The sequence below is a fragment of the Haliotis rufescens genome, unplaced genomic scaffold (genome assembly GCF_023055435.1).
Source record: "Haliotis rufescens isolate VD_foot unplaced genomic scaffold, xgHalRufe1.0.p SCAF_1, whole genome shotgun sequence".
NCBI lineage: Eukaryota > Metazoa > Mollusca > Gastropoda > Lepetellida > Haliotidae > Haliotis > Haliotis rufescens.
In genome coordinates this window covers 78,403,435-78,424,642 of record NW_025963779.1, presented here as the reverse complement: position 1 = coordinate 78,424,642, position 21,208 = coordinate 78,403,435, and the positions used below count along the sequence as shown (strand labels likewise).

The window sequence follows — 21,208 nt, the reverse complement described above, 5'->3', positions numbered from 1 at the left end:
AGATCCGTGAAGATCCGGGGTAGAATAGATCTTCAGCAACACATGCTTGCCGTAAAAGGCAACTATGCTTGTCGTAAGAGGCGACTAACGGGATCGGGTGGTCAGGCTTGCTGATTTGGTTGATGCATGTCATCGTGTCCCAATTACGTGGATCGATGCTCATGATGTCAATCACTGGATTTTCTGGTCCAGACTCGATTATTTACAGACCGCCGTCATATAGCTTGAATATTGCTGAGTGCGGCGTTAAACAACAAACAAACAAACACTTTTGTGTCAGAGAAATGGCCCTGCGGAAGGGGGTAAAACAATGTTCAGGGACAGTTAGACAGACCTTGTCAATACATGTATAAATCTGCAAATCACGACTTTCCAACCACAATGTCATTCCAGTTTTACACATAACAGTGGTTCAAACTTGAATACCTTCTTTGAAGGGAAAGCATTAAGTCATAACATCATAAAATCTCACCACACCACGTGGCAAAAGTAACACCAGAAGTGGGTGGTATATATAGCAGTTGTCTCCCTTTGTTGTCGGAGGTCCGCCGGTGTAATTGCCTAGGCCGCCAGCCGGTGAAATGCTGGGAGATGTTCCCGGCCGTTGGTGGGAAGTGTTCCCGGCCGTGCATTGTCTTCACTTGATTACAAGTGAACTAACGTGGCTGGTGGTTCGATGGGCATTACACTGCCATTGACCTCCTTTTGAACAAAATTCATCCACATTCATCGTTTCGGGAATTCTTGGAGCTGAGCATGAGCTTAATGATGAAGACAAGATGTGTATTATTGATCATATAGAAGATGAAAAACGTGTTATTTTAGAAGTTTGATTGTACGATCATCTTGGATTTAACTTATTTACGTGTATAAATGTCCAACAATACAAAGTTACGTGTGCTTTTCAAACATGAAGTATATTTCACTGCCAACTTTGACCTACTTTTTGATATTATAACACTGAAAGCATATGTTTTATGTTATATACACACATACTAAGATCTAATTTGAACTTTTAGTCACCTTTTACGACAAGCATACAAAAGTGAGTGAGTTGGGTTTAACGCCGCTTTTAACAGTATTCCAGTTATATCACGGCGTGTCAGCTTAATGTGGGAGGAAAGCCCGAAGTCATGAAGGTCTCAGACATTTACCACTTCGGTGAAACCCACGAGCACGAGAACGGTGTTTGCAAACCTAGAAACATAATCGGGGCGAATCGGGATGCGAACCCACACTCGTAGGTTTCTGGCTTGCCCAAGGACGCAACTCTGCAAAGCGAATCGCGGCGCCTCAGACGACTGGGCCACCGGCCGTGCCCCCGTGATACAAAAGTTCTACATGAAGCAAGTCTAGATTTTCTTCAGCTTCAGGCTGAATTTCCCATCTCACTGGGGCTCCTCAATTTGAATGGAGTTGTTTATCTTAAAACTTCATATTTTCAGAGACTAAACGTTAGCCTTACTGCTATACGACAGTCCACGTGTATTGAAAATATTTCTCTTACGTTCTGTTGTTTCACTTGGTATTTGTTTGTTTGGAAGACGGTCTTTAAAAATATTGTAGATGGGAAGTGTTATATAACATATTCTTCCAGAAAGGTCAATGATATGCTCGCTCTTGTATCTTGTGCTAAATGTTATGAGACACATAACAATGCATCCTCACACCCAGCCTACGAACTCACTCTTAATGAGATACAGGTATATATATTTCAGGAACATGTATACCAGTCACTTAAACCATAGGAACCTGGAACCTGGGAATGAAATCATCTCTCTTCGTGGTTTTGGGACAATGCATTCGAAGTTACCTAGACTAACATATAGTCTCTGAAATGAACATATCGTACAGAAAAAACAGTTGTTCAGTTATCTTAATAAAAATATAATAAAAAGGGAGCCCAGTGATTCTCTTCATTTTCAGATACTGCAGTAATCTAGACTTGCCAAACATTATAGACTTGCATGGGCTGTAGTTGATATATTTGTATCAGGGTGTGTAAGACAGACTAGTAGTTACCATGCCTGCTACTCACCGGAGTGCCAGTGTTAGACTACTAACGCTTAGTGTCTGAAGATATAGAAACAAACAACTCCATTTAAGTCGAAAAGGAGCCCCCGTGATATGGGAGATTCAGAACCTGAACCTGAAAATCTAGACTTGCTTTATTCATAGTTTTGCATTACTAGAGCCAGTGTAGGAAAGTCAGTTTTCACTTTTTATCCATTATACAGTTATCTCAGTTTCCTTACTGTACCATTAGTCGGCTGGATTCAATTCATTTTCAAGAATTGCTCTTTCCCGAGTCTTGTGACAGACATAATCATTTCGTCACAAACGCCCGCCTGGAACAGTTTTGGGTTGCTTCAAGTATGCACTCGATGGAAGCGTACTCATACATTCGCCATTACAAGTACAGTTATGGACATGACTATTCCGTCCTGTTGAGTTCCCCAGGCCTCTGTCCTATGTCCAATGTTTTCACCGTTACATCGACAACTTGATATAGGGCAGAAAAGAATACTTGATGCAGCGTACCATCTATATACAAACATTACTCAATTAAGGAATGGTTTCTTCTTGAATCAACAGGTTTAGCAGGTGAAGATAATCTCGACCAAATCCAGGTATTAGATCTTGTTCCCTCAAAATCATTTTAGTAATGAATAAGAAATTTCATTTTCTTAATGAGATTAGATCCACGCCTACAGCTTGATTCCAGAATATCTAAGGACAGCCAAACGTATTAAGTGACATTAGTAAGAAATGTCATCTCCAATATTCCAAGAAATAAAAAGCTTGAGACCCGACGACTGGTGAAGACCAGATGAGCACAAGGAGCCTCAGGTGCATGCCGAGCTCTGATTGGCCATTGGATGTCCCGCCATGTTAACCGGATGTGGGTATCATTGGTTGATGAGGTGCAAATGGCACCGATCAACCACAGTAAGATTATAGGTCATGGAACAATTTGGGACATCCGTCTGTTTCACCCACATTCCGAAGAGTGAGTATGGTTTTACGCCGCTTTTAGCAATATTCCAGCAATATCACGGCCGGGGATACCAGAAATGGGCTTCACACATTGTACCCATGTCGGGAGTCGAATCCGGGTCTTCAGCGTGACGAGCGAACGCTTTAACCACTAGGCTACCCGATCGCCCCTGTAGTGTAGGAAGGAACATAACCTAATATACAAGACTTTGTTAGAAAAAGCCAAACATAAACCCGAATGCAAGACTTGGGTCACTTTGATATTTTGTTCCAATATGGCTTTGGTTTCATGTGGCTGTCACAGAGAATAATAAATAAAACAGGTTGCCTGATTGAATTCAGGCAAATAATTAATGCCATTCATTCTCAGGTGTGGTGTAACCAGTTGATGTCATTAAGCGAAACAAGACTTTATTTGCATATCAAGCAGTTTCTTCTAATAGAAAAAAATATTTAACGTTAATTGAAGTTACTAAATATAGAATAGGTCTTACTCGCTTTAAACTGGGTTCTCATCATCTACTGATTGAAACTGAGTGATTGAGTATGGTTTTACGCCGTTTTTAGCAATATTCCAGCAATATCACGGCGGGGGACACCAGAAATGGGCTTCACACTTTGTACCCACGTCGGGAATCGAAGCCGGGTCTTCGACGTGACGAGCGAACGCTTTAACCACTAGGCTACCCGACCGCCCCTAATGATTGAAAAGGGTAGATGGGTTAATCCAAAAGTGCAACTGGGAAGTAGTACTTGTCCGTTCTGTATGAACAATATAGAAGACGAATATCATATGGTTATGGTCTGTCCTAAGTATCATTTTCTTAGAAAACGATATCTACCTGATTATGTATCGCCCTGAAACTGTTTATAATTTATCCAAATATGTATTTCATATCTTTAGTTAGAGATAATTTTAATTATATTTTGTCATGAACAATAGGTGATATATATATTATCTACTTTTGCCGCAAGAGTCGAGTGTGCAGGGGATGGGGGAACATTGCCGTGTCTGTATGTACATGCGATTAATCTTGTTTTTTTATGTGTGGAATTGTATTTGGCGTTTGGCCTATGTGGAAATAAACTAAACTATAAACTATTAAATCATCTACAATTAGAGACTAAAAGGATACTACACCGCGTCAAAATGGCACGAAACAATGTAAAGCATATTTATTTTTTTCCAGACTTTTCGGGGACAATTTATTTTTTCCGATAAAATCCCAATCGCCGTCATATATATCCATGAGTATATGCATTGTATTCGGTTTACCGTTTTACTTTTACAGAGATATTCTTCATTTAGAAATAGTTGGAGTGAAAAGGTCGGTTGGTTGGTTGTTTGTTGTTTAACGCCGCACTCAGCAATATTCCAGCTAGACATCATGAGCATCGATCAACGCAGTTGGGATACGATGACATGCATCAATCAAGTCACCAAGCTTGACCACCCGATCCCGTTGAATAGTCGCTTCTTACAAGCATGGGTTGTTGAAGATCAATTCTAACACAATGATCTTTACGGGCTGAACTGTAAGCAGATTTTCAGCCATCTTCCCGAGCCAAATACTGACTACAAAAGTCCAGTTTCCACCCTTGCCGAACTAGTCTTAAATTCCTAGGCTCGATCGTAGGGCCACCAGTGGCTATTACCAGTTATGTCCCTTCTAAGCCTCACCTATGGACCAATCAGATTCCACCTCTCATATCACTTGCATTTGCTTTAAACAAAATGGCGGCGGCCAGTCAGGACCATCTGATCGATAATCAAGATCTCTGTTGTGATAAAAAGGGTTTTACATCCCGAAATGTATCAAATCACGTGATCACCTTGATTGAAAACATGAAAAGATTTGAAAAATATCTGTTGTCAACGAGTTGGCGGTGCACATGTTTTGCAAATCCTGCAATCGACCAAAATCTGCACGACATTTTGCGAACTGGATTTCGATTTTGTAGCGCGAATTTGGTTGGACTATGCATAGACTCGTTAGTCCAGCCAAAATGTAACTCCATAATACCAGCCTAGTTCGGAAAGGGTGGAAACTGGACTTTTATAGTCAGATGATTTTCAGCAGAAGCGGCTGCAGTTACCCCTTCAACAGATCCAACATCTGGCTGGAGAGATGAGATGCAGGGTGTAGGTCGTCATCCAGACACGTGGAAGGTTTTCTCGCTACTGAACCTATGAAGTACTGGATTCTTCTAGGATATATAAGACACAGCCACCTGGAATTGGCGTAGGAACTCTGCCGCTCCATACTTAATTGATATTGTTTTGGTGTGAAAACATCAGTGGCTATGTTACAATATCGTGTTTGTTTGTTGTTTAACACCGCACTCAGCACTATTCCAGCTATATGAAGGCGGTCTGTACATAATCGAGTCTGGACCCGAAAATCCTGTGATTGACATCATAAGCATCAATCCACGCAATTGGGATACGATGACATGCATCAAACAGGTCAGTGAGCCTGCCCATCCGATCCCGTTAGTCGCCTTGTACGGCAAGCATGTGTTGGCGAAGACCTATTCTTCACGGGTCTACAATATCCAGCTGAAAATAGTGGTGGTTTCCTATTGTCAGAGGGTTGTTCTTAAAGATCACCTACGTTTATCCATCCGAGATCACTTTGTAAGTAATTTCACTCCAGCACTTGTTTCATTAGTCTTAAAAATTGACGGGGGGTGGGGTGCTCAATCTCATTTAAATCAGATCTAAGCTCTCGCTGCCGCTAAACAAAGATCTGAGGACATCCCATTACGGGTCATGTCAGAACGACCTTTCGCGAACTTTGACCGACCAGTGAATGACTAACAAGAAGTCGACATCAGCCAATTAGAAAGCAGCTTTCTCGAGCTTTACGGCACTCGTTTCAACCAAACGATTTCCATTTCAGACTACGCTTGAATAATATGTTGACACAGTTCTCGATTAAAATTGAAAACTGAACAATCGAACATTCTGGAATGTCTTGTATATGGTTGAGATTGTATGGAAGTGCTTCCCACGTACAGTGCAACGCCTCTTCCGTTCAAATGTTTATCCAATGGACGCGAGAGACAGACGATGATTTTGACGAAATCAGTCGTACGGGCCGTAACTGTCGTTCGAAATACCCCGTGTTAACGTTTTCGAGGTTGCATGATTAGAAAACACATTCCGACTGTCACTTTCATGATCTGGTAAGCGACGCTTTGTTGCGTCGGATGAAAGGTCGTTCTGACGTGACCCGTAATGGGATGCTTTGTTTAGCGGCAATGAGATTAGGGGGTGCAAAACTTCTTTTCGGGTGTATAGTTCAAGCAAGGGTTATGGACACCACAACAGCTGAGGATGTACTACCAGGAGTGAGTGAGTGAATGAGTATGGTTTTACGCTGCTTTTAGCAATATTCCAGCAATATCACGGCGGGGGACACCAGAAACAGGCTTCACACATTGTACCCATGTCGGGAATCGAACCCAGGTCTTCGGCGTGACGAGCGAACGCTTTAACCACTAGGCTACCCGACCGCCCCTGTACTACCAGGAACATATAAGTGTTTGAAATCAGTGGTTAAAGATATGCAGCCTGAGATTCACATGTGTGATGCTAGTGACCATCTTCCCCAGGCAAGGGAGTTAACTGAATGTAAAAGTCCAGTTTCCACCCTTGTCGAACTAGGCTGGAGATTTACAGTTCGGCTGGACTAACGAGTCTATGCATAGTCCAATAAAAATCACGAAACGATCTAGACACCCGGTGTGTAAACAATGTGGATTTCATCCTGCAGATTTCCCTCGACTGCAAGCTTTTCATATCATGTGTTTAGTCTATTGATCGTGATCATAATTATCGATCGGATCCTCTTGACTGGGCGCCGCCATTTTGTTGAGCAAATGCATGTGATATGAGAGATGGAATCTGATTGGTCGGTAGGAGCTACTTGGAAATCGTAATAGCCGCTTGTGGCGCTACAATTGAGCCTGGAAATTCCTGCCAACTTCGTCAAGGGTGGAAACTGGACTTTTGTAGTCAATTAACACCCTTGCCTCGGGAAGATGGCTGGTGACTGAATAGCAGCAACAATAAACATAATAAAATCATGTTATTTTGTTGGTGCTTTGTTGCTTAATACTGCACTAAGCAATATTCTAGCTATTTGACTGTGGTCTGAAAATAAATCAAATCTGAACCAGACAATCTAATGATGGTGGTTTTAAAAAAAATCCAAAGTCTACTTAATGTAAATTTAATTCAGGTGATACATAATTTTCAAAATCATTACAAGTATTACATGGCCATAGAGGACAGAACAGTCAAAAACTAGTGGAATGTGTTTGTCTCCTTTATTTCACAAACATATGACCACAATGACTTCAAGTCATCAGTTGCCTCTTGCTTTGTTTGCACACACAGCTGCAGTCCCTCCAATCAGCGCCTTGCTTGCCAGACCTATCCCAGCAGCCCCTGCAGATTGCAGAGATGACACAGCACCTACTCCCCATCCGGTTGTCCAGGCGAAAGACATAGCCTTAGTTCCCACTGACCCAGCAGCTATGCCTGCTGAAGTAAACCCTATAGCAGACAGCACATAGGGTGCAGCCAGGAAAGCGCCCAAGCCGACAACGGTCGGTATCGCCACATCCTTCATTGACGGCATTATGGAACACCTGAAAGATGATAAACGACATTAGAAGTATATATTTTGTTTTGTTCTGGTCGGTTGGTTTTCAAAGGAATCCCAAAGAAGACTCCATCCTGAGAGATTTGATCTAGGAGCATTTCATTCTTGCGAAACCATCAAACATAAGTATGGTGCCGTCAAAACGAGGATCAATATCAGGGAGAACATAGGACTTGAACCAACATTCAGTGGACCTTGAGGGACACAAATCCTCACATAGAATTACAATGCATTAGACCACTATTCCAATAGGGTGGACAAAATCACCCATATAAGACATATATCATCGGTTTGCATGTTATGGTCAAGGTTCAGGGCCCACTTGCACAAAGCGATCTTAGTGCTAAGATGATCTTAACTCCCATACTTTAACATAGGCTTACGATAGTCTTAGCGCTAAGATCGTTTTGTGCAAGTTGGCCCAGGAATGCCGGACAGATGAACAGAAGGGCAAGTCCAGGTAGCATATGTGCATTCCTCTCATTAAACTCAGCAATTGTACATGCGGTTATACGGTGGGGATCTTAACTGTGTCCAAGTTATAAACACTTTTTGGCGCAGACATTCACGACTGACAATTCTGGTAACCACGTAAACAATATAACATAATATCCAGTGCCAGAGTTAATTCCCTTAGTCAAGATTTCTCCGACTACGACTTGCGACAATCAAGATGTTTTGACGTCTTTGGACAATCCAATAAAAGGACGCCCCTTAGCCGATCCGAAATCAAAAGTATTTTATAACTTATTCTATTTGTTTAAAAATCAGTTAATATATCTCATTTTATGCTACAATTGTCCTACTATGAAAAATAAACAAATATACCAAATCTACTACGAACGCCACATAAAACTACGATCCGGTAAATTGCACAGGATCTCAGGAAGTGTGAATATAACTCATCCAGACGCAAGGAAGACACTTGTAACAGATCACCTTGTTCCTGCTGTTCATAAAATATATCTCCAGATTATCTTCATATAATATAATAAATAAATCCAGGCTAGATTTACTTGCAAAAATGCATGGCCACCGGATGGTGAAAATGCCTTACTATTAGCCAGAAAGAAATGACGCCATATTAATAGCTTTGTTTCATGTAAATTTGCTACTATTTTATAATGCTAATAGTTCCAATGAATTAAAATACACATTAAACTACGAGCGTTGTTAAATGAAATTTCGATGTGTCCAACAATACGTTTCGCAAGTAATCAAATGTTATTGGTTAATGCCTGTTTGGGGCTAGTGGTGAGAATGGGGTTTGCCGGAGCGAGATATGTTTTTTTCAAAGGGAGGCTACTCTTAAATTCCAAAGCAAAGAGGACGATTATAATTTTACAATCGTTATTTAATATTACCCGATTAGTTTGATATTTCATCACACAAATAATTAGGTATTTCACGTATAACCATTGATAACAGTATAGCTTCAACAAGCATGGTACCAGATATATACTAATATATCGTAACCTGTAGTTACGTTTGTAGTTTTCTAAATTGTTTCATCGTGGTTTTCTATTTATATCTGATCAATCAAAAACAAACTTTAAACTCTAACCTGGAACGAGGCATGCAACTATTACTATCAAAACAAAACATCCCAAACACTGACATATAAAGATGTATTTATCATAGAAAAGGACAATAGATCATCTTCTTATTTTACGCAGTGTCACCTTCGACCTTGTTATCTAGAACTATCTCGACTGCTGATATAATCCTTCATGTTTCTTGGCATTTACAAAACAAATGATAATTTCATGATACAAATATTGCATATAACAGATTTTTATTTTTGTATGATGTTTTGATTGTTGTGTAAGTAAGTCGTACCTTCATCAAATTTACATTATTATGATTGTGTTTAGAGGCCAAGATCATATAGTTCATAATCAATATTTACACGGCATAAAATAAAAAATAGATTAAATGTAGTCATGATTTATAAAGATAAAATCTACAGATGATAACAAATACAAATCATCGTCAAAATATGTAGTTTTCTTCAGTGCGATATGTGATAGAAGCCTAACTGAAACAAAGTTCATTAATAGATATGTAAAACATACGAAGAAATGGCGAAAACAATGGTAAAAAATAATATGTACGGATCTTACGAAATTATTCAATAAAAAATAGACACTTTGTAGAATTTTTTAAAAGATATATGCGGATGATAATCACAGACAAAATGTAGCTTATGTCATCTGCTATATGGCAATTCAACTTAAAATATATGATTAAAATATGGGTTTGCGCCAAAAATAATACAAAAATAACTACCGATCGTACTAAATAACTTTGGTACTGTTGTGAAAGCCTAGTGATAGGGAAAGGTGCTTACCTTACAGCGTAAGCTTGATGAAGGGGAGATCGAGATTGTGTTAGCTTCTGTGGGTTCTGTCTGTTCAGTCGGCTGTCTAGTCTCAATCTGTCGATTGTCACCTGTCAGATTTGGCGGGTAAGTTGATCACGTGCCTCGATCACACCCGGAAACATACGAGTAACATCGGGTGGCCAATCCGATGTAACCCAATGTACGAGTGTGGAAGCACCAATCACTACATTCCTCCCTCTTTTCTGGACTTGCCCCCCCTTGTGGTCTCAGGAGGAAATGAAGGATCTAACAGGTGACCTCGCCAAAACATGAGAAAATCCCTGCAGGGTTGGGCAGCAGTTTTGTGCTATCAACCGAGACAGTTCGCGTAACTCATGGTTAAGATTAGTTATACGCCTTAAATAAGAAAATCCCCAACCAGATTGTTGGTGGCAACCGAGTTGGTTCACGTAACTTAAATAGACGACAAAGCTGCTATGAGAATCCTAGAATCTAGACCGGATCGGTGGACTCAGTTCCAGTCCTGACCAAGTCAGATTAGGACAATGTTTCTATGAGAATCCTAGAATCTAGACCGGATCGGTGGACTCAGTTCCAGTCCTGACCAAGTCAGATTCAGAAATCCCATTCATCTGGCGTGAATAATTATACTCTGTAGAGCTGCCTTGCGTTGACATAAGCACGCTCCAGGATGTTGGCTGTGGTACTCTGTCGGGCAGCGGCCACCATAGCTGCAACTTCACCTAGTAGTCTTGGGCTGTTAACTCCTAGGCGACCTGGGCGAGGCCACAGATATGGGGCATCAGTCTCCAAAAGGAAGCGCTTGGCATTAAGGAACCGCAACGCTGATAGTTGTTGGTCATCAAAGCTGGCCACCATCCCAGTGTATCCAAACCACGTCTCAGGGAAGTGCTTGGTTCACAGTGCCACTTCTTTAAATGACCCAGAGAAACAATGGAGATGGAATCTCTGGGTGGACGGTACTCCAGCAGCCTTGGCAATTTGTAGGCATTCCTGTAGTGGAGCCTGTTGATAAGTGTCTGCGGTAGTGCCCCTGAGGTGGAGGATGATTGGCTTGGTTGATGGTGCCAGCTTGAAGAGCTGCCCTAGGACTTGCCCTTGCCGTTCCCAGTTTCCCACAGTAAAGTCCAGGCCAATTTCCCCAAAGGCGATTACATCCTGGGATGATAGTAGATGCCTTAACTTGTCGAGTTGGTCGGGGTCCATGGCCTGCACATTCTTTGGTTGGAAACTGATGGAAAGTTGGTTGTTGGGGCCAGGTTGGTGGATCGCAAAAGATCTGTAGCGCCTTCTGAAGGTTGATGGTTACCTCTTTTGGCTGGCCGGCCTTGTCCAGGACCTCTTCCAGGGGTGTGGCAGCGTCCAGATGGAGTCTGCTGCGCATCCTATCTGAGTGGAAATGGGTGTCAAAACCCCTGGGAAGTCTCTCTGGATTCGGCGGCGCTGAGGATGGAGTTGGTCGAGTGGACGTTCCGGGAAGCTCTGCTGTTTGAGTGGCTTGCACAGATGGCGATAGTCCTGGCAGTGGCAGAAGGTTCCCGAAGTTCCTGAAATGGTTTCAGACTCCATCCGAGGTGACATCCAGAAGGGCTACCAAGATCCTCCAATGTATTAGACAGGCAGGGCTATCCGGCGAAAGGTTGACAGAATCCAATGGTAACGGCCATCCTTTGATGTTACACAACTCTTTAATATGCCCGTAGCAGCTTCCTCTTAGGGGTATGTCTTTGGGAACAAGGCTATTCCTTAGGACGAACTGGTGTAATTCCGTCCAGGTAGCTCCTGCTCCCAAGATCTGCCGGGCAAGGTCTTCTATGGCCGATATCATGTCAACTGCCGTTTCTTGTGACGCTGGTACGGAGTCACGGAAACATGGTGGGAGGTGAGCTCCGTAGGCATGGTGGCGCAGCGTCCTGGTTCTTTTACCGCACGTCCGTATTGGACAGCTCGATCCCATTCCATGAGGATGACTACTCTGGAACCGAGCTGCTATTTTCGGGGCGGCCTTGTTAACGACAGAGACGCTCAGCCCTTGGTTGATTGACCTGACCTGTCCTTAGGGAGAAGCCTGGTGCCTTGGCTCTGGGGCTTGCCTCCTTGACATAGGGCGTCGATCCCGTCTGGGGGAGACATGTCGCTCCTGCCTGGGAACTTCCCGTCTTGGGATATGCCTATGGGGCGAAGGTCTTCGTTCCCGTCTTGGAGAGACATGTCGCTGGGGTGAGGAGCGCCGTTCCTTTCTGGGAGCGGCTCGTCTTACAGGGGAGGAGTGCTGCCTGTGTCTTGCAGTGTTATAGTATACAGACACCTGACGCTGGGGTGATCGCCTGGGTGATTGCCGGCGTGATTGTCGGTAAGACGGGCGTGGTTTGACTTTTCGCTCCCAGCTGGCAACAGGAAGATAGACGACAGAGGCCACCTGCCGTCTATCCGGGCTCTGACAGGCTCGCTTCCTGGAAGATTTGATGTGATCCTCAGGGCTTCTTTTCCGGGAGTGTGCGGCCTGGAGCTGGTATCCACTATCCTTGGATGTCTGGGATAGGTCTGGTACATGTCCCAGGGATACCTCTGGTTGATCTGACATTGATCGTTCATGATGAGGGGCAGGGGACCTTCTTCCGGGAGATGTTGGAGCTCCTAGGCTGGTCTGGGAGCCCGAAGACGTAGATAACAAGTCTCCAGCCCAGTAGGAAGTCGATGCATTCCTGCTCCTTGCTCCATGGCGTTCGCTGGAGCGTCCTCGTCTTTGGAATACCATTTTTCTGAAACATTAGAGTTTTCCCTCTAGGATACTCTGTCCTTTCCTGTGGTGCAGTGAGGACAGATGTATTCATCCAGAGTGTTTGCTGTTCTCTTGGTGATTCCAACGCAGGCTCCATGAAACCATTGGTCACATCAGTCACAGCCTATCATTAATCGTCCATCATCGGGTTTATTACAGATACAATAATTTGTTTGCTTCTTGAAGAGCCACTCCAAGTTGAGATCCTCTTGAGTATCAGAAGTACTCTTTGTCTTAGATAACCTCTGGATCCAACTTGGAATTACGCAATCTTGACAAGGCTTGAGGCGATCATGGTGATGTACTGATGTTGTCTTCCTTGTCCGGACTTCATATAGTGTATTGGAAATCCTAGTAGTGATTATCCCGGGTCCTTTCCAGGATGGAGACAACTTCTTGCACTTTCCTTGTATGGAGGCAGTGTCCAGTATATACACCATCTCTCCCTCTTCAAACTTTCGGGACAAAATCCTCAAATCGTAATCCCTCTTCATTTGGAGCTGGGTAGTTTGCAATTTATTACGGGCAAGGCGATGTACCTCACCAAGAGCTGAGGCTAGCTGATGCACATATGTGTCAGGGTTCAAGGATGGAGATTCCTCCTGCGTGGCGCTGAAGACTAGCTCTGCAGGTTGATTGATTTCCCTACCAAGCATCAGCATGTTGGCGGTATATCCCGTTTGCCGATTAACTGCAGACCTCAATGCTCCTGCCAGTTGTGGTAAAAATTCATCCCACCTGGATTGATTTGCATCTATGTGGCAACGAATGGCTTGCAGGAGGGTGCGATTAAATCGCTCCACTTGTCCATTAGCAGAGGGACGATATGGTGTTGTCCTGGTTTTATGTATCTGTAGTAGGGTGCAAAGTTCAGTGAACAATTTGCTCTCGAAGTTTCTTCCTTGATCTGTAAATACTTGGAAAGGGCAACCAAATCTAGAGAAAAAAACATCTACGGCAGCTTTGGCTGTCACCTCAGCCGTTTGGGTAGGCAAAGCTATGCACTCCACCCATTTGGTGAACTGGTCAACCATCATCAAGATGTATTGATTACCCAACTTGCTTTTGGGCAAGGGGCCAATGAAATCAAGATGAACTCTTTCCATGGGTGCCCCTGAATGCAAGTTGATCATTGGTGACCGGGCATGTCGTACAGGTCCTTTGTTTCGGCTACATGTTGAACATGTGCTTACATACAACTTGATATCTTGTACCATGCCAGTAGAAACGGGTTTTAACTCTATAGATTGTTTTTTCCATTCTCAGATGTGCCACAGCCATGACATCATGATTCAACCTTAGCACTTCTTGCTGTAATGATTTCGGGACCACCAGGGATGCCATGCCTCGTGTTGTCTTTTCTTTTATGAAAGGATCAACACGTAACAATCCCTGCTTGTCAATCCGAAATAGAGTTCGGTTCAACCAATAGTGTTTAGCTGCGGGACTGGCCAAGAAGAGACTTGATTCACTCGGCTCCTCAGCAGTTTGAATCCAATCCATTATAATCGTTAAGTCTGGATCAGATCTCTGCTGATTGCATATTTCCTCGGATGAATACCCAAATTGTTCTTTCTGCCCGTCATCAGTCACAACAAGTCTGACGGCCACTGGGGTGGTGTTCATTTGGAAACCCGAATCCCCAATGGATTGTATTTCAAGACAGGAGACCGGCAGGCCACAATCATCAAGTGAGTCATCATCGGAGAGGCAATCCCGCCCAACATGGGCCAGAGGAATGGTGTCATCCACATCCCTGAAGAACCTACTCCAATTTTCATGAGCCCGAGTGCAATATTTGCATCCTCCACATGGCAAACTTTTCAACATTACTTCTGGTTTGTAGTTGTGGCAGTGGCCTCCTTGTGGAATACGTGATAGACCGTCCGCATTGGCATGCAGTTTTCCTGGGCGATGTTTCACCATCAAGTCATATTGGCTCAATTCTTCCAGCCACCTGGCCAATTGGCCATTTGGATTCCGGAAGTTTAACAGCCATTGGAGACTGCTGTGATCAGTCCTAACAGTAAAACGCCGTCCCAGCAGATAGTGTCGAAACTGCCTTGTAAATCTGATTACTGCCAATAGTTCTTTTCTGGTTGTGCAGTATCGGCGGTCAGGCCAAAACTGCCAAAACAAACTACTCTCTCTTCTCCATTTTGAACTTGGATCAGTTCTGCTCCTATGGCTTCGTCCAAAGCATCTGTATCCAGGATGAAGGGGTCCTCCTTGGTAGGTAATGCCAACACAGGTGTATGGGTTAGAGCATGCCGCAAGGACGAGAAAGATAGCAGGGACTTACATATGTCCTCATTTGTAACACAACCACTCCAGTTACAAATAGAGTCATTTCAATGGTATCCGATCCAATCTGTAGTAACTGTTGAGTCAAGTCAAGATGTGTCCCTTGGGGAACTAAAAAGTCCAGTCCCAGAAGAACATCATCTTGGATTGTGCCCACTACTACAGGAATCGAATAGGTTTTGGACCCTAATTGTAACTGGAGTGGTTGTGTTACAAATGAGGACATATGTAAGTCCCTGCCGGCAGTTCTCAACTTGATGTCCTGCTTCTTCTAAGGCTTCTGAGAGAATGTTTTGTAAAAAGTGTCCGAAATAATGGTAACCTCAGCCGCCGTATCCACCACTGTAGTTGTGTGCTGGTCTTGGATTTGGACTGGTACCAGAAACATGGATCCACTTTTTAATTGCCTAACTGTGATTTCTGGAATTGACATATTGTCATCATCTGAAGTACTGGTTGACCCAAGAACTGTAGGCTGAGTGTGGGCTGTCAGAGATGGATGATGTCCATTGGGTGGCGACAATGGAGGGGGTGGTGACAAAGGAAGTTTAGGGGGGTGGCCTTCTTCATATTGGATCGAGGTTAGGCCTCTGTGCTCGATCCGGAAGTGTTTAAAGCCTCCTTAGGGTCTTGTCTTGCTTTGCTTTCCCTCCCCTGCTTTTCATGAGCACTGAACGTGACTTTCTTCTCTCCATATCCACCTTCATTGTAATTGTTTGGACAATCCCTTCGGAAATGACCTGTTTTCCCACATTTGATGCACTCCCCCGATCTAGTTGGTGATGATGAGGGGCTTCTAAATCGTCGACTCACGATAGCCATCAGCTTTTTGATATCTTCTGACATCTCCTCAACCCGAGCTTCCAGGCGGGTCAAACGTTCCACCACATTCGACCTTACAGGTTGTGATGGAGTTTGCCGCTTATCCTGTGAAGGGGTATAATTTGACCGAGGTGTCATTTGGGCAACCATGTATTCTTCCTCAGACTCATTGGCCAAGTGCGATTGCCTCACATCTCGTCGAATGACTGGTCTACCATAGACTGCCTGGGTATTCTGGAAGTACTTTTGGACTGCATCCATAGCTGCTTCCAGTGTTCTAAGTCCCAGGTTGGAAACATAGTGGGCAGCTTCTTTGTTTGCGCATCCTTGGCAGAATCTCCGCACCACTTGTTGTTCCACAAGTCTTCAGGTAGATCTGTAAAGGCAGCCATCGCTACTTGGAGTACACGCTCCGCCCATTCTTCCAATGACTCGTCTGAGGTCTGACGAAGATTCGGAAACTGCAGTTGGGCAGTCTCAGCCGGAGACCGTTTCCCAAACCGCCTTTCAAGTTTCTTTACCATTCTTTGAAAGGAGATGAATTGATCTCTCTCTAGTAATAAGGCGAAGAAGTTGGCTGCTTTCCCTGCAAGGCAGTAACACAGCTTGTCCAGTTTCTCCTCCTCATTCCAGGCCTGAGATCGGGCGAAGCGTTGAAATTTCATGTAGAAGGAGGACCATCTTGCACTACCATCATATGATAACATCCGTGGTAGTGGAGCTGTTGGTTTTTCAACAACTGCTTTACGTCTCCTCTGAATGAGCTGTGGACGTACCTCATCTGAGTTGCTATCCGAAGAGTTACCTCTGGCTCTCTCCAGGCGGCTGGTTGATGATGAGGAGCCCTCCTGATCCTTTCTGTCCTATCCTTACACACCCTTTGCCTATCTCTGTGGGCATGTGCCAGATCTTCTTTATAAAATCCAGATTGATCCCATAGTGGCTGGAGTTCCCCGCGATTGGCTGGTATGCGGGCCCAAGGATGTGTAGCATCCACCCGGCATTGGTTATGATCCCGTACAGAATAATAATCCATAGGGTCTTGTTCTTCATGCATCTGGGACCAACGAGGACGGGAACATTGACGGCTACCAAATGAATGGCCATACGTATCCACATATTCTTGGTAATCCCTTTGGACATGATTAACCCTAGGGTACCCCTCGGCATATGTGGACAAACCATGTTCTGTCCCATCTTTCTGCCATATGTTCTCTCTAGGCCCAACAGGGGTGCTTGAGGTTGGAGGCCAAATGGGGACACCCCCATTCTGCTTGAGCAGAAGTGTATCCTCCTCCTCTGAGTCTAAGTATCCCCTGTACTGCAATGCCTTCTCTCCCGGACTGTCATCTTGAGCAGGCTTGGGATAACGAGACCTGGACGGAGTGGTCCGTTGGGTGGATGGGGTTTCACACATATCATTCCCCTGGGCTGAGTTAATTAGGATTGGTTGAGGGGCCATAGATTGAGTTTGGCCTGTCCTCCTCCGTTCCCTATGCCCAGGGGTTAGAGCTTGTCTCTGGTGGACATTCCCCTCAGCACCTTGGAGGACCCGAGGGTCAATCTCCTCAGTATTGGGCTTTGTCCTAGAACTCCGCCGTAACACTTCCGTACCCTGTACCTCAGAATGAGGGTTAGGCATGGGTGCCTTAGCGAGATGGCTGGTTCCAGGATCCTTAGGGCTACTGGCTTCCAGGTTGGCAAGAACCTCAGAGAAAACCTCCATCTCCCTGCTGAGATCGTGAGTGGCCGCCTGCCACCGGCCATAGAGAGCACTATGACTTGGTGGAGTAAGTCCTCTACGCCTGGCCTGCAAGTTGATCTCCGCTTGTTCCAGTTGTTTTAGGTTTGAGTTGATAGCATCCATATCAGGGCTAGGAACTGCTTGATGGAACATTTTAATTTGCGACAACCTACTCGAGGTACTTTCCGTAGCTGGAGTAAATTGTCCAAATGCTGATTTAGGTGTTTTGGTTTTGGATGGTGCAGCTTGCCTAGAAGCAGGTTGCCCCACCATCCCGGGAGACCAAGAGCCTGCAGTTTGAGTACCAGTGGCAAAGGAGATGGTGCTTAGAGCCTGTTCAGGGTTTCTGATAGAGGGGAGATTACGAATGTCCTCCTCCGTCAGTACGCCTAAGGTTTCTCGGAGCTGAACAATCTTCCGGGCCAGTTTCATCCCTATTCCTCAGAGCACAGATTGATATAAACCTGTCTTAAATGATTAATTAGAAAGTACAAGTTATAAAAAACCCATGTTTGGAATGAATACAATTGGGAAAGGAACAAAAGTCTCCGGGCCTTCCCTAAAGTATTCTTGCTCTTGTACTACAACCTAAGGTAAGACGAAGCTGACCTTTCGGTACCTACATGGTAGCTGTATAACATTAAACTAACCTAAGTAAAGAGATGTCAATATTATGGATATGACAAATCATGTACATGTCAAAGGATAGATGAATGGAAGCTGCAACCTGCATGGCGGATTACACCTGGGCTAGAGAGACCATGGCGGCAGAGAAAACCCAAGATACACCATCAACCCTACCCCCACCAGTAGAGAACTGAGACCAACCCAAACAACATTGTGCTACATGTTGCTAATAGGGTGAGGCAGTGGCAGCCGACTGCGAAGCCCATCATCTGAAGAAGGATAGAGCGCCAGTTGATCGTGAAGAATGCTCCACGTCGCCGAATATACTGACTGCGACCAGTAGAATGATGCCGTTCGTATGAAGGACAGAGCATAAAAGTGGACGCATATTGTCAGCAACCTGACTTACAGGCTTCACAAACCAGAACCAAGTGAACGATATCGTCCCCCAGAGGACCGACTACTCAGCTGCTAAGCATTAGCTACCCTTACCTAACACTACCAGACTTACAGATGAACACACAACACTGCAGGCAAGATAACCGAACTGTACCAGCAGTGAACAAAGCAGATGGCATACCCCAAAATAATCTGTACGGTCAGCGGGTGTCGCAAACTGAAATGAAACCTGGCCATACTAGGGTGAAATACTTGCACCATCTAACGTTTGACCTATGCTAATATAACACAATCACATTTCATGCATGGCATAAACATGACCATAAAAATGACAAATAAATAAATATTCTAAACAATTGCAAAAGCTACCACACTTACCAAATGGATATAAATAATAAACAAATGCAATAAACACACCAGGTCTAGGTGACAGTTGACCGCTGTCAGTCAGTCTTATCAAGAGTGAGTGAGCGCAGAAGTGTCAACCTAACACCTTGTATAAATAATTGAAAAACCTAATATACATAAATATATACCCCAGGCTTAGGTGACAGTTGACCGCTGTCAGTCATGCGAATGACTGAGTGCAGAAGTGTCATCCTAAAACCTTGTATAAACAATAAAGCACAGTGAATACATACCTGCAAACCCCTGCATTAATGAAAAGACCTGCAGAATACTTACCCACTATTTAATGTGCATTAATGTGAATACAAAATTTATATACATATAATAAAAGTATAAATGGATAAATGATGCTAACACTACACATATATAAATATGCTGACAGAATTTATATTAAAAACAAAACACGCAAAGCCATGGTAGTTGTTACAGCGTTACCATGCATGCACCCAGTGACAATGATTGACAGCTAGGTACAAGCAACACTGCAATCAACACCATGAAATTTACACGTAATACCTCGGGTGTAGAAGCATGCAGCTTCCAGCGGTTGACATGATCAAAACACATGGATAGTGGATACATAAACACCCTTTGATATTACTGTGCATTTAACATTACGAGTATGTTTTTACGGCCGAAAAGTGATAAATATAAAAACTAAAGAGCATTGGGGTATTACTCTAATAGCCAATGAAAAAGCTCAAAACGCTCCATACTGCGAGTTTTGCTCTATATAAGGACATCACGTGACCCATTCATCAGTCCTTTCCCATTGTCGTGTGACATATTAACTTTTGTCACAAATATCACAATTAGGCTTATCCTGTTCACAGCGCCATTGTTGTGAAAGCCTAGTGATAGGGAAAGGTGCTTACCTTACAGCGTAAGCTTGATGAAGGGGAGATCGAGATCGTGTTAGCTTCTGTGGGTTCTGTCTGTTCAGTCGGCTGTCTAGTCTCAATCTGTCGATTGTCACCTGTCAGATTTGGCGGGTAAGTTGATCACGTGCCTCGATCACACCCGGAAACATACGAGTAACATCGGGTGGCCAATCCGATGTAACCCAATGTACGAGTGTGGAAGCACCAATCACTACAGTACCAAGCGAAAGGGGAAATTGTGATGAATGTAAAAATGTTTATATCACGACCGATAATAGGAACATATTCGTCTGAAAGCAAGCGAAAATTAAGAGTTGTGGTGTAATTATTTCGGAAAAATTCAGATTTAGTCGCATTTCTGGAGTCAAAATCAGAAATTTCGCAACCGCCCCAGATTTGTCAATTGCACGTATTTCGGTAACCAAGGACCTCCATTGCAAATTAGATATAGAGCCTAGTGGCCGCTTTTGCTCTCTCGGACAAAGACAAAGCTCACGATCCAACACTGCTTTTCCGTCTTAGGGAAAATTGCACGTCCTTACGGTCCAACACCCCTTTTCGGTCTTGGGGAAACGTACACGTCTTTACGATCCAACACCTCTTTTCGGCTTGCCTGTGACGTCACGGGCTTATGTGAGCTTATAATCCCCGGACATACCGGACAATCTTCGTGCATGTCCGATATGGTTTTGCTGCTTGTGTTGCTCTGTTGAAGAGAAGTTTATGCGCCTTACACACCAAGCTGGTATGGATACCGGGATGGTCATCGGCCAATGTAATTCCAAAAGGTTCTTGGAACTGATCGTCAAATAAGTATTTGTCGGACCCGTACGGTAAAGCATTTTTGCCACATACACGGCAGAGTGCAGCTAAACTGTGAACGTGAAAATCAATACTCACCAATGAGTTGAAAGTAGGTTGAATGTGGGTCGTCTAAAAAATATAAAAGATAACATCAGACATGTGCCAAAAAGAAACTGACAGATCAATAAATCAAATATATAGAAGAGATTGTCTTGCGTATCAAAACCTAATAGCAGACACGTGTCCATGCACGATATCATATTCGAGTTTAAAACCAGCCTACGTAAGACTTCGAGTCGGGGCTAACATGCACACAACATTTTCGTGTGTATGTATAACTGGACTCGACTATTTCCCTAGTGTTCGAGCCGGGACTAACAGCTCAAGGCAAGACCATGCACA

At 43.9% G+C, this 21,208-nt stretch overlaps 1 protein-coding gene across 2 annotated transcripts; it reads right to left on the bottom strand.

Annotated features, from left to right (window-relative positions):
* Window positions 1–7,219: 7,219 nt before the first annotated feature.
* On the bottom strand, window positions 7,220–20,716 carry LOC124147893 (interferon alpha-inducible protein 27-like protein 2A). 2 transcript variants are annotated; one of them, XM_046518736.2, is made up of 2 exons: window positions 20,581–20,716; window positions 7,220–7,656 (listed from the first exon to the last, which is right to left on the bottom strand). In XM_046518736.2, the coding sequence occupies exons 1-2, from the start codon at window positions 20,676–20,678 to the stop codon at window positions 7,371–7,373; spliced, it is 384 nt and encodes a 127-aa protein (XP_046374692.1). In that variant the 5' UTR covers window positions 20,679–20,716; the 3' UTR covers window positions 7,220–7,370. The 2 variants fall into 2 exon arrangements, with proteins under 2 accessions (XP_046374692.1, XP_046374691.1); XM_046518735.1 differs by having other exon boundaries at window positions 20,545–20,693.
* Window positions 20,717–21,208: the final 492 nt, after the last annotated feature.